The sequence below is a fragment of the Notothenia rossii genome, assembly GCF_949606895.1.
Source record: "Notothenia rossii genome assembly, chromosome: 1".
NCBI classification, from domain to species: domain Eukaryota; kingdom Metazoa; phylum Chordata; class Actinopteri; order Perciformes; family Nototheniidae; genus Notothenia; species Notothenia rossii.
The window spans coordinates 95,738,586-95,756,027 of NC_136912.1; the positions used below are offsets into that span (position 1 = coordinate 95,738,586).

General features: G+C 42.5%; 1 protein-coding gene across 3 annotated transcripts; it reads right to left on the minus strand.

Annotated features, from left to right (window-relative positions):
* Positions 1-344: 344 nt before the first annotated feature.
* dbt (dihydrolipoamide branched chain transacylase E2) lies at positions 345-16,929 on the minus strand. Of its 3 annotated transcripts, none has more exons than XR_013805407.1 (12): positions 16,792-16,929; positions 15,117-15,234; positions 12,090-12,165; positions 11,483-11,664; positions 10,127-10,254; positions 7,779-8,022; positions 5,215-5,381; positions 4,121-4,198; positions 3,732-3,923; positions 2,988-3,059; positions 1,309-1,754; positions 345-1,253 (listed from the first exon to the last, which is right to left on the minus strand). XR_013805407.1 is itself a non-coding variant. In XM_079665718.1 (11 exons), exons 1-11 carry the CDS (start codon positions 16,834-16,836, stop codon positions 1,587-1,589), a joined length of 1,470 nt encoding a protein of 489 aa, XP_079521844.1. In that variant the 5' UTR covers positions 16,837-16,929; the 3' UTR covers positions 345-1,586. The 3 variants fall into 3 exon arrangements, 1 of the variants encoding a protein (XP_079521844.1); XR_013805408.1 differs by having other exon boundaries at positions 345-1,275; XM_079665718.1 differs by having other exon boundaries at positions 345-1,754.
* Positions 16,930-17,442: the final 513 nt, after the last annotated feature.

Below are 17,442 nucleotides of genomic sequence, written 5' to 3' on the forward strand. Positions count from 1 at the left end.
TTTTTTGTCTTTTTTCAAAAAATCTCAACATTCTGACTTTTTCAAAAAATCTCCGTGTAGACCATTTACATGCACTAACACCTAAAGAGCACACTACAGGAGAAGATGACCTGCCACAGACTCCATCAAAGTAAAAAAAAAAGGGAGGCTGTGGCTCAGTGGGTTAGTGTGCTAGTTAGTGCGCTGTTCTTCGGATCAGAGAATAGCAAGTTCGAATCCCTCTGCAGTCAGCATGTCGTTGTGTCCCTGAGACACTTCACTCCAAATCGCTCCTGTGGGGATTGTCCACAGTATATTGAGTATGTAAGAAACATGTAATGTAATGTAAAACAGTCATTTAGACGTTGAGTTTGTGTACTTCAGCTTTATTCAAAGTTCCTCACCAGGTCAACACTGCATTAGTATAATAATCTACACGCACCAAAACAAATATAGAAAAAATAACCCTAAGTTAGTTGTTTTTTACACTTTTACATTTAGCTAAAAACACAGAAAACAGGAAAAGTTTTTTTGAACACGATGTGCTTTTTACCCAGCAGCCACCGGGACAGCCAGGAAGAGAGACAGGTCCGCTGCTGACACGTCTAACCAGATATATAATATATATTCATGTATATTATATATATCTCTGTAACAGTCTGCATCGAGGACAGCAGAGGACAGCAGGTGCATTATTTACACTATCTGAAGCAGAGAGAAAACCCAGCACTGATAAAAACATGATTTGTTAGAAATGTACAGAAACACTCAAAAGAAACGGAGAGGAGAATTCACAAGGAGAGGCTGTGGCCGTGCTACGCTTCACATCAGATCAATAAACTCATATTAGAGCTCAGACACAGATAACTGCAGCAAAAAGACCTTTAACATGAATTATTGCTGATTGGAAAAGGAAGACCAGGATTTGTAAAAACAGATAAATTATTATTTTATTTCCTATTTCTATGTATTTTTGAATGATATATTAGAAACTGATATGTAGGGGAGCGTTCATATATGTACATCTCATATGACTCAACCGTCACTGCATCCCATAATAATAGAGTTTGAGCGTCACCTGCTACAATCCCTGCTGTCAGGGTCAGACCAACCTTCATATTTTACATGTATGTTAACATTTATACACACACACGCATGTAAGTCTGCTACTGTGTGAAATGAACTGTTTTTGCAAGAGAGATAAAGAGCTGTATATTTCCAAATTGTAATCCGTGTCAATTTTACAGGAGTAGAGCAGTTAGCTTAGCATTAGCCTAGCATTAGCCTAGCATTAGCCTAGCATTAGCCTAGCATTAGCCTAGCATTAACGTAGCATTAGCCTAGCATTAGCCTAGCCTCCTTTGTGAATTCCCCCTGAGTGTGTTAGTGTTGAAATTTGATGCTAAAATCGGCTGACTGTCAGATTTTAACCCCCGGCTGTGTGTGATTGGCCGTCATCATGAACAACAGGCCCCTCCCCCACGGCGCCTTGCTCAAAGGCAACAAGGAAACAAGTGCACAGGAAGGCCTCGGACAGGAAGGTGAGGCGAGGCGGGGCGAGGAGGAGGAGACGCCGCCGGGGCCGATGGGAAATAATGCTCTATGTTTTATTTGAGGTCCAGCACCATGGCGGCCGGGTTCTCCAGGTACTCCTTCCACAGGTTGGAGAACCGGCTCATGGTGGCGCCGTCGATGATGCGGTGATCCGCCGACCAGCTGACATTCATGATGTGAGCCGGGACCACCTGGCCGCCGGCATCGAACCGGGGCAGCACCTGAGGAAATGAGAAACTTTTTAATTAGATTTCAATTTTTTAAAGTATTTTTTATTTGTATTATACATTTAATTTTACTGAGCAGTTTATTTTAAATTAGATTAATATATTTTATGAATTGTAAGGTGTCCTTGGGTGCTTTGAAAGGCGCCTTTAAAAATAGAACAAATTATTATTAATGAGATTTTTTACAGTATTTATATATTTAATCATATCATTCATTTCACTGAGCAGTTTTTTAAAATTAGGTTCATAAATGTTGCTCTTCTCTGTCAACTTTAACATTTTTATTAAATATATTTTGCATTTAAGATAAGATGTACTTTATTGATCCCAATTAGGGAAATGTTTGCGTTGCATCAGCATAAAGGGACATGGCATTGTACAATAGAGAAATTAAAAGAAATAAACAATCCAAAATGTAAACATCTCAAATAGAAATAAAATAGCACCACAATAAATGATAAAAAGGGAGGAACTGTGAGGGAATATTTCTGACTTTACTCCTAGACAGTTAACCTCATTCTGTGTGTTGACATTTACGCCCATCCCTGCTTCTAATCTCCCGTAAGGAATGTGTTAATGCAGTCGTATGTTGATACTAGGTTTTGTGGCCTGACCTGCAGGACACGGGGGGGTTTTACGAGTGTGAGAACGCTGGCTTTCTAAGCTCCACAGATGTGAGAGACATCTTCTGTGTCTGCAGATGTTTACGCCCATCCCCAGTATGTGGATTTGACTCTCTGTAAACTAGTTAAAAGGTCTACCAAGATGCGAGGCTGATCAGATTTGACATGGCAACCCACCCGTGCAGTCAGAACCTTTGACTGTGTGACTTGTGATGTGAATTTCCGGCCGAGCCTTGTATTAAATATCAGTGTTTGACATCAGAACTCCTGCTCGTCCCGTGTCTCCTTCATGAGTCGGTGACTCCCACTGCATTGCTACACAGAAGTTTCCTCCACAAATTACACCGCAACAGCGCAACAGCGGTGTACCACAGGGCTCTGTATTAGGACCTCTGATTTTTTGCCTTACTACATTAAGTGAATAATGTACATTTGTATTTTATATGCAAATGATACTCAGAATTATTCTCCCAATAGTCTATGTATGAAATGTCCTTGATTGATTTCCAATTGTTGGTTTAATCCAATGTTTTAAATATTTTTTTTCAAACCAACAATGGTGAACCTTTGAATATTTGATTTCCCGGGAATGTTTGAGACCCACCTGGATTTTTCCCAGCGCTCCGATGGCGACTTCTGGAGGAAGAATGACGGGTTTGGCGTACGTTCCTCCGATCTGTAAAACACAAGTGTTAGAAAAACATCACTGGTCCCCGGCTCTCAAAATTATGACTTTTTCTCAAAATCATGACTTTTTCTCAAAATGATTTCTTTTTCTCAAAATATCCAATTTATTACTTTCTCAAAATCTCCAAATGAGGACTTTTTTCAAAAATTCTGACTTTTTCTCAAAATGTTCAAAATGTTGATTTTTCTCAAAAAGGTTTTTTTTCAAAGAATTCTGACTTTAAAAAAAATTCTGACTTTCTCAAAATCTCCAAGAATTCTGACTTTGAAGAATGGAACCCATCACAAACAGAGCATCAACTAGTTCCTGAACAGTGTCCTTCACATGCTGATATCCAAGAGAGGGAGTTCCACAGTCCCAAGATGGAGGAATAGAAAGCAGTATTCAATGTTTACTTCAGATTAGCTCCACGTCAGAAATGATCATGCTTGTCATATGTCTCTCTCCATAGAGGCTGAATCATCATGTTAATCACATAGCTATCATATGCCTCAAACAGTCCTGATGCTCTTCTAGGTAATCACACATCCTGTCATGAAGCTACAGTTGATACCTTTGTTAGCATGTTGCTCTCATGTTGGAGGAGGACATTCAGGGTTCTCCCAACAGCAGGGAACCCGTCAGATCTGCTTCGGGCTCTGTAAAGGTTCCTGTACTCACCGATCCGATGTTGGACAGAGTGAAGGTTCCTCCGGTGAGCTCGTTGGTTCCCAGCTGTCCGGCGGTACCGAGTGCCTGCAGCCGGTTCAACTCCTGAGCGATCTCGAAGACGCTGAGCAGCTGCACGTTCTTTACGTTGGGAACCAGCAGACCCTGACTCGTGTCCATCGCCAGCCCGATGTTGTGAGACGCCTGTAAATATATAAATATTAAACCTGATGTAAAACTGGAGCTAACAATAAATAAAATAACATTTTGTATTAAATAAATATAAAAGGGTGATAGAGCCAATAAAACAATATTTAGTAACACATGAATAAAAGATACATAATAAATGATTAAGTATATATTAACCCTGCTGCAGGAGCATGGTAGATAGGAGTGTGTACCTTGTAGGTGATGTTCTGGCAGCCCTCGTCCAGCGACGCGTTGAGGACGGGGAAGTGAAGCAGGCCGAGGGAGGCAGCCTGCACCAATCAGAGCGCAGCGTTAGCACCAACACACACCACTTTAACCAATCAGCTTTGAGGAGAGGAGTACCTTCCAATCCAACTTTATTCATACAGCACATTCAGAGTTGATCAAAGTGCTGTACATCGATAAATATATAAAAAACAGCATAAATACATTTAGACAAAACCGATAGGACGAAAAACAAATGTAAAAGAACGAGACAATGAAACCCTACTTATAGCCACGGACTGAAAACTCTCGTACACGATGTAAAAACCACAATTTAACAGCAAAGACTGACAACTCTTACGGCCCGTCCACACACAGGCATGAAAAATCTTTTAAAGCTTCGCCCATTCACTTGAATGGGGTGACGTAGAAGATTTTTAATCTTCGCCGAACTGCATTGTGGGGAGCGGAGCATGGCTTTGCAAGCATCGTGAGCATCAAAAGTTGAGCAATTAGCAAATGTTCAACTTTTGATGCTCCCGATGCTTTCGAAGCTGGCATCAGCCAATCAAATCCCGTTTATGCAAATCCCGCCAGTACAAGCGCTAGCCAATCAAACCGCGTGTACTGTATGCAGATACCGCAGGTCTTTTCCATATTAAAATGGAGGATAAATGAATCATCGCTGTAGGAAATGTCCCGGTCCTTTACGACTGCTCTCTGTTCACCTACCGGGACCTAAACCGGAGGAACCAGGCATGGAGGGAGGTGGCAGAGACAGTTGGTGAAACTGGTAGGTTTTCACCTGTTGGGGGAGTTTATATCCAGTTTACTTCGTTTTAACATTGAATGGACAGGCTTCGTATGCCGGGGGCGGGCGGGAGATTCCTGGGAGATTCCTGATTGGTTGTTGGTCGCCTTGGGCGCTTGAAATCGCCAACCTTCAGACACGCCCAGCATCAAGATTTTTCAAGATTTTTTTCATGCCTGTGTGTGGACGGGCCGTTATACGTGTTATACGGGAGAACAAGTGGGTCTTTAAAATGGATCCTAAACGTTAAGGAAGCCAGACTGAAGCCACCTTGATGAAGAAGGGCATGAAGCTGAGTCTGACGCCCCGGCTCTCACACAGAGACTTCAGCTCCTTCCTCAGCGCCGCCAGCCGGCTCAGCTCCACCTCGTCAGAGTACCCGAAGTGAGGGATCCGCAGAGCCGCCGTCATTGTGCGCACCATCGCACGGTGGAAACCTGGAGATACATTAATATAACTATATATATGTACATTTATATATATTCAAGATTCAAGGCTTTTATTGTAATGTGTACAGAGCTACAGTTTAGATACGACAATGAACGTCTGAGGGCACAGGCTCCTCCAACAGAGCAACACCATAACACAGATACAAAATATAGTATCACATCACACATTGGATACCTGAAACACAGATATATACACACACCTTTATTTATATCAATTGTGTGTACCACCGCACAGTGGAGACCTGGGAAATATATTAGTAAGTTTAGCCTTGGGCCAAAACATTTCTGAGCCACTAGAGGGCGGGCCAGAACATAATCAAAGGCTAAGTTAAAGGGGACCTATCATGCAAAATGCACTTCTGTGTTCTTTTCTCCATGAACATGTGTCCCCGGTGTTCCAGGGAACTCACCAAGTGTCAGAAAACACAACCCTCTCTATTTTCCTCCATACCCAAATCTCTAAAAAAGGGGCTGCAACGGATCTGATACAGACTGATCCAGATTTGAACACTTCTATGACATCACAGAAGTGGCGCTACGGCTATTGGGCCAACTCCACCAATCAGGAGGAGGCAGCCACGGACATTGCCGTTGGAAAGCGCTGGAGACGCTGTAGTACATATGCCAGGCCTGTAGATGGTGCTGTTCTCACAGAATCAGCCCATGATGCAAAGACAGTGTTAAATTGAGAGAAATGAGGAATGGCTCAAATGCATGATCTGTTTGGTATTTTGAAAAATAAAAAGTATAAATATGCCTTCTATAGGTATGGTCCTTCACTATATTATTAACATATAGCATGATAGGTCCACTTTAAATAATTGATTTTTAAAATGGCAGCAGTTATGATCCAGTGGAAAGGCCTTCCCTGCTGGCCTCATTAAATCAGAGTGGTTACTTTCTGCTGGCTGGGCAGTGAAGTTTTACGTCTGATTTGACTTTTTCAGGACTTGAAACGTTTTTTTGAGGGCAGACCCCCACAAAGAAGTAAATATATACACATGTAAGGTCATCATCTTAACAGTCCGTTATGCTCATCGAGTCATCCGTGAGCAGAGCATCAAGTAGCCTATTACAGCTGAATGCGGCGATTACCATCTTGTTCAGCAAAACGCCTCACACACTGATTAAGATCTAAATCACATGTGTCAAACTCAAGGCCCGGGGGCCAAATCAGGCCCGTGGTGGATTTAATTTCGGCCCGCAGGATAATTTGTAATTCCTATTAGATCTGGCCCTCCGGTATATTGCACGCACACCGTCACTCCATCCTGAGGGTCTCCTCAGCTCAGAGCCTTAGCCCAAACATTGATGACCTTGCACCCAAGATGAGATGCCAAGTATCTGAGCTAGCATCACAGAGCAGCACACTGAGTTTAATGGATGTTTCCTTCTGCTCTTTCTCTCTCACGACAACAGGGCATGTTTGGTTTCTCTTTGAGGGAAATAGTTTTGTTGAAGCTGTTGTTGGCCTGTGGGAAAATGTACTCATAAGAACTGACTCTGGAGAAGCTGCAGATAGAGCCATAAGAACTGACTCTGGAGAAGCTGCAGATAGAGCCAGAAGAACTGACTCTGGAGAAGCTGCAGATAGAGCCATAAGAACTGAATCAACTGATTATTTAATGTTTAATGTTGTTTTTATAGGCAATCATTGAAGCTTTGTTAGTTCCAGGTTTAATATGTGCAATAAGTTCATTTCAATAAGTTCTGATATAAACATTGAACCAGTCCGGCCCTCCACTAGTACACATTTTTTAATGTTGGCCCACTGTGTTTTTGAGTTTGACACCCCTGCTCTAAAGCTTTAGTGCGTTTTGATTCAATGCTGACAGGCTCTTCTCTGTCACCGTCCCGTTCAAATGAAATCGCCGCCAATCACATTTCCATGCTCTCGCCAGGGAGGGGAAGGGTTACAGGCTCGCGTCTTGTGCGGCATTCACTTGCACGCGGACATTAGGGATTTTCTCTCATAAATGTCGGATGAGCCAAAACTTTTCTTTCAAAACAAAGCTAATTTTCCGGGCCTAATATTATTGTGGGCCGCCTGTTGCCGTCCCATGGTATACAGGGTACTTTATCTCTACACGGTTGTATTGTTTGATTTCCCCGTCAGGTGGTACATCTCATCTTGTGTTCTGATGATAAAGTATTTATATATTAATTTATATAAATATTTATCACCGCAACAAACCGTATTTAAATGTCACATTCTGTTCTTGTACATTTCATGTTCTATTGACATGTATATAGACTTCTTGCATTGTTTTGTATTTGTATGTTATTGTATATGTTGCGTTGTGGGAGGAGCTTAGGTCCGGAGAATGTCATTGCCATGTCTGCTCTGTAGCTGCTGAGCATCTGATGCACAGGTGAGTGTCTGACCTTTGAGCGGCTCCGTGACGTCCTTCCCGGTGAACACGGGTCTGGGGATGGCTGCCGGGATGGGGAGGGCGGGTTTTGCTGCAGGGGGGCTGGGGGGGGCGGTCACAGCAGGGGGGGGAGGCTGGATCTCCTGGAACATCGTCGTGGGGATGATGGCGCCCGTCTGCTTCGCCAGGAAGTTCAAGATGTCTTCCTTCAGGATCCGTCCGTCGCGCCCCGTCCCAACAACCTCACTGAGCTTAATCTGAAGGGGGGCAGAGTGAGAGGATAAGGGGCGGGACATCTGTAAACTGGTTGACCAATCACAACAGAGCCGGCCAGCTAACCAATCAGAGCAGACTAGGCTCTGATTTCAGACAGAGGGTGAAAACATGTTGATGTAGAAGAGACATGAAGAAGAGGGGACACATGTTGATGTAGAATAGACATGGAGAAGAGGGGACACATGTTGATGTAGAAGAGACATGAAGAAGAGGGGACACATGTTGATGTAGGAGAGACATGAAGAAGAGGGGACACATGTTGATGTAGAATAGACATGAAGAAGAGGGGACACATGTTGATGTAGAAGAGACATGGAGAAGAGGGGACACATGTTGATGTAGAAGAGACATGAAGAAGAGGGGACACATGTTGATGTAGAAGAGACATGGAGAAGAGGGGACACATGTTGATGTAGAAGAGACATGAAGAAGAGGGGACACATGTTGATGTAGAAGATACATGGAGAAGAGGGGACACATGTTGATGTAGAAGAGACATGGAGAAGAGGGGACACATGTTGATGTAGAAGAGACATGAAGAAGAGGGGACACATGTTGATGTAGAAGAGACATGGAGAAGAGGGGACACATGTTGATGTAGAAGAGACATGGAGAAGAGGGGACACATGTTGATGTAGAAGAGACATGAAGAAGAGGGGACACATGTTGATGTAGAAGAGACATGGAGAAGAGGGGACACATGTTGATGTAGAAGAGACATGGAGAAGAGGGGACACATGTTGATGTAGAAGAGACATGGAGAAGAGGGGACACATGTTGATGTAGAAAAGACATGGAGAAGAGGGGACACATGTTGATGAAGAAGAGACATGAAGAAGAGGGGACACATGTTGATGTAGAAGAGACATGAAGAAGAGGGGACACATGTTGATGTAGAAGAGACATGAAGAAGAGGGGACACATGTTGATGTAGAAGAGACATGAAGAAGAGGGGACACATGTTGATGTAGAAGAGACATGAAGAAGAGGGGACACATGTTGATGTAGAAGAGACATGAAGAAGAGGGGACACATGTTGATGTAGAAGAGACATGAAGAAGAGGGGACACATGTTGATGTAGAAGAGACATGAAGAAGAGGGGACACATGTTGATGAAGAAGAGACATGAAGAAGAGGGGACACATGTTGATGAAGAAGAGACATGAAGAAGAGGGGACACATGTTGATGTAGAAGAGACATGAAGAAGAGGGGACACATGTTGATGTAGAAGAGACATGAAGAAGAGGGGACACATGTTGATGTAGAAGAGACATGAAGAAGAGGGGACACATGTTGATGTAGAAGAGACATGAAGAAGAGGGGACACATGTTGATGTAGAAGAGACATGAAGAAGAGGGGACACATGTTGATGTAGAAGAGACATGAAGAAGAGGGGACACATGTTGATGTAGAAGAGACATGAAGAAGAGGGGACACGTGTTGATGTAGAAGAGATATGAAGAAGAGGGGACACATGTTGATGTAGAAGAGACATGAAGAAGAGGGGACACATGTTGATGTAGAAGAGACATGAAGAAGAGGGGACACATGTTGATGTAGAAGAGACATGAAGAAGAGGGGACACATGTTGATGTAGAAGAGACATGAAGAAGAGGGGACACATGTTGATGTAGAAGAGACATGAAGAAGAGGGGACACATGTTGATGTAGAAGAGACATGGAGAAGAGGGGACACATGTTGATGTAGAAGAGACATGAAGAAGAGGGGACACATGTTGATGTAGAAGAGACATGAAGAAGAGGGGACACATGTTGATGTAGAAGAGACATGAAGAAGAGGGGACACATGTTGATGTAGAAGAGATATGAAGAAGAGGGGACACATGTTGATGTAGAAGAGATATGAAGAAGAGGGGACACATGTTGATGTAGAAGAGATATGAAGAAGAGGGGACACATGTTGATGTAGAAGAGATATGAAGAAGAGGGGACACATGTTGATGTAGAAGAGACATGGAAAACTAAACACTGAAAACTGTCAGATTAAAAATGTCTGCTGCTCTTCTTGCTGATCGGATGGTTTTTATATTATTACTTTCTGACCAGGTGTGCAGGACTCACGTTGTTCTCCATGGCGAGGCGGCGCACCGCGGGGGTCGCCTGCGTCTTGTGACCTTTGATCTCCTGGTGGGTGTGCTCCTCTCGAGCCATGGCCGGCGTCTCCACCACGTCCTCCTCCGGGATCACCTCTGACCAATCAGACACACCAGCAAAGTCACTCAGTCATCAAGTACAATTCTGAGATACCCCTCTTTACTTGAGTATTTCCATTTTACTGTGTACTTCTACTCCACTCCAGTTCAGCGGTACATGCTGTACTTCTACTCCACTCCATGTATTTATACCTTTAGTTACTTCTCAGATGTGGATGAATGATGTGAAATATAATCAAGTGTTAAATCAGACTTTAGTTCCACCTGGAGTAAATCCACAAGATCTCAGTACTTTTACTCAAGTATAAGATCTGAGTACTTCTACTTTTACTCAAGTATAAGATCTGAGTACTTCTACTTTTACTCAAGTATAAGATCTGAGTACTTCTACTTTTACTCAAGAACAAGACCTGAGTACTTCTACTTTTACTCAAGTACAAGATCTGAGTACTTCTACTTTTACTCAAGTACAAGATCTGAGTACTTCTACTTTTACTCAAGTACAAGATCTGAGTACTTCTACTTTTACTCAAGAACAAGATCTGAGTACTTCTACTTTTACTCAAGTACAAGATCTGAGTACTTCTACTTTTACTCAAGTACACGATCTGAGTACTTCTACTTTTACTCAAGTACACGATCTGAGTACTTCTACTTTTACTCAAGTACAAGATCTGAGTACTTCTACTTTTACTCAAGTACAAGATCTGAGTACTTCTACTTTTACTAAGTACAAGATCTGAGTACTTCTACTTTTACTCAAGTACACGATCTGAGTACTTCTACTTTTACTCAAGTACACGATCTGAGTACTTCTACTTTTACTCAAGTACACGATCTGAGTACTTCTACTTTTACTCAAGTACAAGATCTGAGTACTTCTACTTTTACTAAGTACAAGATCTGAGTACTTCTACTTTTACTCAAGTACACGATCTGAGTACTTCTACTTTTACTCAAGTACACGATCTGAGTACTTCTACTTTTACTCAAGTACACGATCTGAGTACTTCTACTTTTACTCAAGTACAAGATCTGAGTACTTCTACCACCTTTCTTAGGTAACATGAAGCTGTCTGTGGGACTAATAAAGGGATTCTGATTCCCTCCTCTGATCACAGGCAGCGTTAGCATCAGCAGTATATATATTAAACCTGCAGTACTTGTCCTGCAGTACTTGTCCTGCAGTACTTGTCCAGCAGTACTTGTCCTGCAGTACTTGTCCTGCAGTACTTGTCCTGCAGTACTTCTCTGTTCTGCTCACCGTTGCTGGACTCGGTCTCGATGTCCACCAGAGGTTTCCCCACCAGCGCCGTGGCGTCCACCTCGTGGTAGAGCCTCGTGATGACTCCGTCGTAGCGGCTGGTGATGGTGACGGACGCCTTGTCGCTCTGCACCTCGCAGATACTGTCGAACTGAGACACCTTATCGCCCTCCTTCACGTACCTGAGGGACGCAGGCAGCCAGGTCAATATTAACCCTTTACTTCCACTCACTTACATACACTAATGCTTTTCATTGTTGTCAAATAAACTTGCCTCATGTATATCTATTATCTCCATAAAACCTCCTCAGATCATCTGTTTAGCCTTTTCTATACAGTTGTTATCTTTGGGGTTTGTTTCTAAAGATTTGTATGTAATTATAAATACATATTTAAACAAGTCAGAAAGACACAAAATAGTAAAAAAGTGAAAAACACTAATTGAAAGTGGAGCGGTGTGCAGATGAATAAAGAGCTGTGCAGGACTCAGTGTCTAGGGGAACCAGGTGCGCTCACACTGTGCAGTGAAGCAGCTGTTCTGTGTGTTTGTGTGAAAGTGCTGTACAAAGTGTATAAGCGTGAATGCTATGAATAAAGTGTAGCGCACCACTCCTTCACCGTCACCTCCATGATGCCCTCCCCGATGTCGGACAGCTTGAACTGAACGATCGGCCCTCGACTCGCTGCATGGAAGAAACAAGAGTTAGTCTCATACAGGTTTCAAACGAAGGACATCTTCATCGCTTCCTGTTGGACTCCATTGTTGTGAACCCTGTTTGATGAAACCAGTCCGTCTGGAATCTGAGACTTTATAAAACCATCCGAACAGGAAGAAGAGCCGCAGACCTCTTTAACCGGGCAGTCTCTGTGTTCAGTTTCAGGATGTGTAAGAGAGGGAATGTGTGAATAATAAAAAGGAGCTTCCTGAAACCTGACGGAGCCGAACTGAAGGATCCTGAGGTCATGGAGAGGAACAGATAGGCTTGTTTGAGATGAGCTGCCTCCAAAGAAGACGAGAATAGCCGATTGCAGCGGGGGGGGGGGGGGGGACGACGACACACTGCGGTGGCGTTCTTCGTTGCAGATGAAGTGGATGCAATAGAAGTCCCACAATTATTATATCACTACAAATGAATGACTCAAGTGTTCATCTTAAGACAAATCAATACAAGGGGGGTTGAATCCTACATGTCAAAGACAGAACCACTGATTACTTTTCAAAACTACTTCCCTCAGTGCTCCTGACCAGTTTGCATCTATAAAGAATGCACAAATGTGTTTAATCGTTAATGTCAGATATATACGAAGTAAATACATTAGATTCAGCTCTATTGTTATTGCACAGATTACAGGTACTGAGACAACGAAATGCAGTTTAGCTTCTAACCAGGAGTGCAACAAGCAGTGAAGTGAAAAGTAATGTACACAATCTACAGAATAAAAGATAGAATGAATTGAATGATGAATAAACAGTGAGGGGTATGAATATACACAGCAGCCTGAGAGCAGTATGAACAGTATTTTTATAAAGTATAAGAAAAAGTATAAAACTGTCACAAAACAGTTCAGTGGTTCTGAAACACTGCGTAGTGTCTGATGAATGCAACGTGGATTAGAAGAGGCCGTCAGAAACAGTCACAACTTCAAAAGAGTTCAAGTGAAACTAGGAAGTAGAAGTTGATGCTGCTTGTTTTCTGAAAGTTGGAGTAAATCCAGTCCCAGGTATATGTGTGTGTGTGTGTGTGTGTGTGTGTGTGTGTCAGGGTGGGAATTTCACGACGGCCACGACGGCCATGGCCGTCGTGGCCCCGCACTTTGGCCTTGATGCCCTGTGAAAAAAAATGCAATTCACGGCCAAAGTGGCCTTTGTGCCCCTGTCAAAAGTTCCAGTGTAAACAACGCTAGTGAAGTCATACTAGTGCGCGCAGTAGGATAGTCCCGTGTCTGTGGATCAGAGCGATTGCTCTGCTGTGATTGTTCCGTGAGACATGCCTGTAGGGGCCCGACAGCCTCCTCCTCAGCCGCGGGAACAAATCTCAAAGTTGCTTTTAAAGCGACAGAACAGTGTTTTCATAACTGCATTATGCTGCGTTCACAACGGACGCGATGCGAATATTCTCATTGCTCTAACCGCTGGAGTTTCACCGCGGCTGTCAGCTGTGTTTACTCCTGTCAATCAAACAGGACGCGCTGGAGAGGGGGCGGGGCTTATTTCAATGTAAATACTGTGGAGGAAACCAGCTACGACACAATTAACCTATTTGACAGTGATTTAATTGTAATACACGTTTCAAAATGATGCTGAAGTAACAACATGCTGATACCGGTTAGTAAAAAACATGAATTAATGCTTTGCCAAGTCTGCAGACAGACGGCAGGAGAAACACCTTTTAAAATACGTGTTTTCTAAATGGATCAATCAGGCTAAACTAACCTGTAGCTGCTCCGTCCACGCTCACAACAACGTCCTAAAGACAGAATTATAGCAGCGATTGTATTCACCATGACAGTCTTTGTACATGTTTAACTTTTGTCCAGAGACACACACACACACACACACACACACACACACACACACACACACACACACACACACACACACACACACACACACACACACACACACACACACACACACACACACACACACACACACACACACACACACACACACACACACACACACACACACACACACACACACACTCTTGAAGGCTGTTTCTTCTGCTCTGAAATTGAATATATTTGTTACATATTAATATAATTTTAGATGTTTTGATTTGATTTTGTGAATGGGAGAAGAAGATGGAAAACATCCCAAACACAAATTATTCAAAGTAAAGTATTTTATTTTATATACGGTCATACTAAGGAGGCATGGGCCTATATGATGATATAATGTTTGACATTATTGATATTAAAACAGTGATTTTTTTTTCTTATCAGAAAGTGAAGTTATTTATTTTGTCAGCTCCAGATCCAAATGTTTCCCTCAATGGCCTTTGCGCCCTGAAAAAATGTGTGACACCAAAGGCCAAATGGCCTTGCCCCTAAAATGACAAAATTCCAAGGTGTGTGTGTGTGTGTGTGTGTGTGTGTGTGTGTGTGTGTGTGTGTGTGTGTGTGTGTGTGTGTGTGTGTGTGTGTGTGATAACATAAAAACAAACCTAAAGAAGTGCCACATAGACCTAAAAGCTTGGGAAGACATGGCAACAGACAGGGCGACCTGGAGAAACCTTGTCCGTGAGGGTGCTGCACTATATAATGATGACCTCTGCCATGCTGCACAAGACAAGCGCAGACTCAGGAAGGAGAGAGCAACCACCGAACAGGTCCAACCCAAACCCTCCACCACTACATTCCCCTGTCCACACTGCACAAGAATAATCGGGTCCAGGATCGGCCTCTACGTCCAGCTGAAGACCCACAAGGACCAAGAAGGAGGACTGTGTGTGTGTGTGTGTGTGTGTGTGTGTGTGTGTGTGTGTGTGTGTGTGTGTGTGTGTGTGTGTGTGTGTGTGTGTGTGTGTGTGTGTGTGTGTGTGTGTGTGTGTGTGTGTGTGTGTGTGTGTGTGTGTGTGTGTGTGTGTGTGTGTGTGTGTGTGTGTGTGTGTGTGTGTGTGTGTGTGTGTACCTGTTGCACTGTGCAGCATCCTGAACAGCTGCAGGCTGCTCTCACACCTGAATGAGAGCGTCTGCACGGAGCGCTGAGGCCTGAAGGTCCGGACCCCCCGGCCCCGAGCCTGGCTCAGCTGAGGGAAATACTCTGTTACTTGAAAGTACTTTAAATACAAATACATACAACTGTAGGCTCAGTACTTTAACTACACTACTCACTCAGTTGAGGGCACAAGATAAATGAATGTAAAAATACATGATACTACACATCAGCTGAGACAGGACTGGGGTTGATAGCCATGTAACTACATTATACTGCATACTTTTACATTATACTGTACAATGAATACTTTCACTTAGCTTCATGATATCGCACAATCAATACACATTGAACTTAATCACACTTTGACTTAAGGTTAAGAAAGAAGGAAGTCAAACTTAACATCCAATAATCCAAAAGAGCTTTACAGTTTGAAATGACCCCTCACACTTTCAAGGTTTCCGAGCAGCTCATAAAGATGTGTGAAATATGTGTAACAGCACAAACAGACACTACAGGTCAACGTGTGTGCGACAGGGAAGCTGTTTCCAACGCATACAGGTGTGAGTTTGATCCATGGTGTTCTTGTGTGTTGTGTTTTCTGCACGGATATTATCTCTTATGCACTTTCTTAGACACGTTTTGTCTCACTCTGTCTTTGTGTATGTAGACTCACTAACACAAATAAAATATGTGATCATGGCAGGATAAAGTATGGAATGGAGGCGTGTGGTGCAGTGGGTTGTGCGTTGGTGTTGGGATCAAGGTTCAAAGCCCACTGCAGTCAGCATGTCGTTGTGTCCCTGAGACACTTCACCCCAAAGTGCTCCTGTGGGGATTGTCCACAGTATTGAGTATGTTAGTCGCTTTGGATAAAAGCGTCTAACAAGTGACATGTGATGTAATGAATCTGCACTGCAGTATTGGAGTACTTTTTGACCACAAAACTCCATCACAGACCGTTAGCATCAGTGACCTGGTTCACCTGCAGGATGCTAACTGAAGCTGCAGGTTAAACACAGCACTTAGCATGTTAGCAGCTAACAGACAACACAGCTGTTATACTATGCTGACTTTTACCCAACCTACAAACACAATGCATGACATGAATGCACATCATGTGAACACCATGTTGTTATTTCTTAACACTGTGAGCCATGTTCATGCTCTCTGAAGATATGTTGTCTGCAAAGCCCTCCACTTTAAAATATAATAATACACTGTAGTTTTCTCATGTAGTCTTTGTACTAGGTGTTGTAGGTTATTTTTTACATTTAAATGTGTTGTAAATACTTGTCTTCATTCAGTTTGAATGCTAAATAGTTTGTTAAATATACTTGTTGTTATAGGTTTGACCTTCTCTCAGAACGTATTTCCTCTTGTTGTTTATGCTTGCACCATCCTAAAACAAAACAGATTCCTTATATTTGTGTAAAATTGGGAATAAACTTGATTCTGATTCTGTTTTTATTTCTGTCAGTTAGCGTTGTTAGCATCATAGCTAGCAGCAGAAGTTACAGTAGCTAACAGGCTAGGCTAATCTGTCTGACCCAGCGGCTGGCGGAGGGATGACAGTCGGTGTTAGCATCACAAACACACATTTAAACAGATGACATTATTAAATATGACTTTTTATTTCCCCGTTTCTCACCAGTCGCCGGAACACAGTGAAGGAGCCTCTGGTCACCGCCGCCATCTCTACTCTCTACCGCTGGCGTCACAGCTGCACTCCCCTCTCAGCAGCCAATCAGCGCGGAGTATATTGTTCTCCTTCAGACTGATTCCAGCACCAACGTCACACTGTCCCCTGCGGTCAGTGGAGGAACTGCAACATTAATTATTAATCAGAATCAATTAATAATTAAAATACATAAAGTAAAGAAAAAAATAACAGATTAAAAAGCAGTATAGTTTAAAAAAAAAAAAAAACATATCAAAATATAGATTTAGCTGATAGTGTAATAGCAGGTTCAAATAAAAAAAACCGGACCAGAGGATTATTCATTAATCAGTTTTATTTAACATGTTTTAAATATATATATAAGGTTCTTTTAATATGATCTTATTTTGTATAATTTATTCATATTTAATCTTTTTTTGTAAATAAGCTAACATGGAAACTGTCATGTTAAATGGTTGGATATGTATATATGTTCATTTAATTAATGTATTGTTTTAACAGCTACTTACCTGTATATAAGTTTTAATGTTAGCATAAATTGTATTTATAAATTGTGTGTGAATCTGTACTTTCGCTTTCACCCTGTTGCTGAGGTCCATCTTATCTTATCCTAAAAGATTA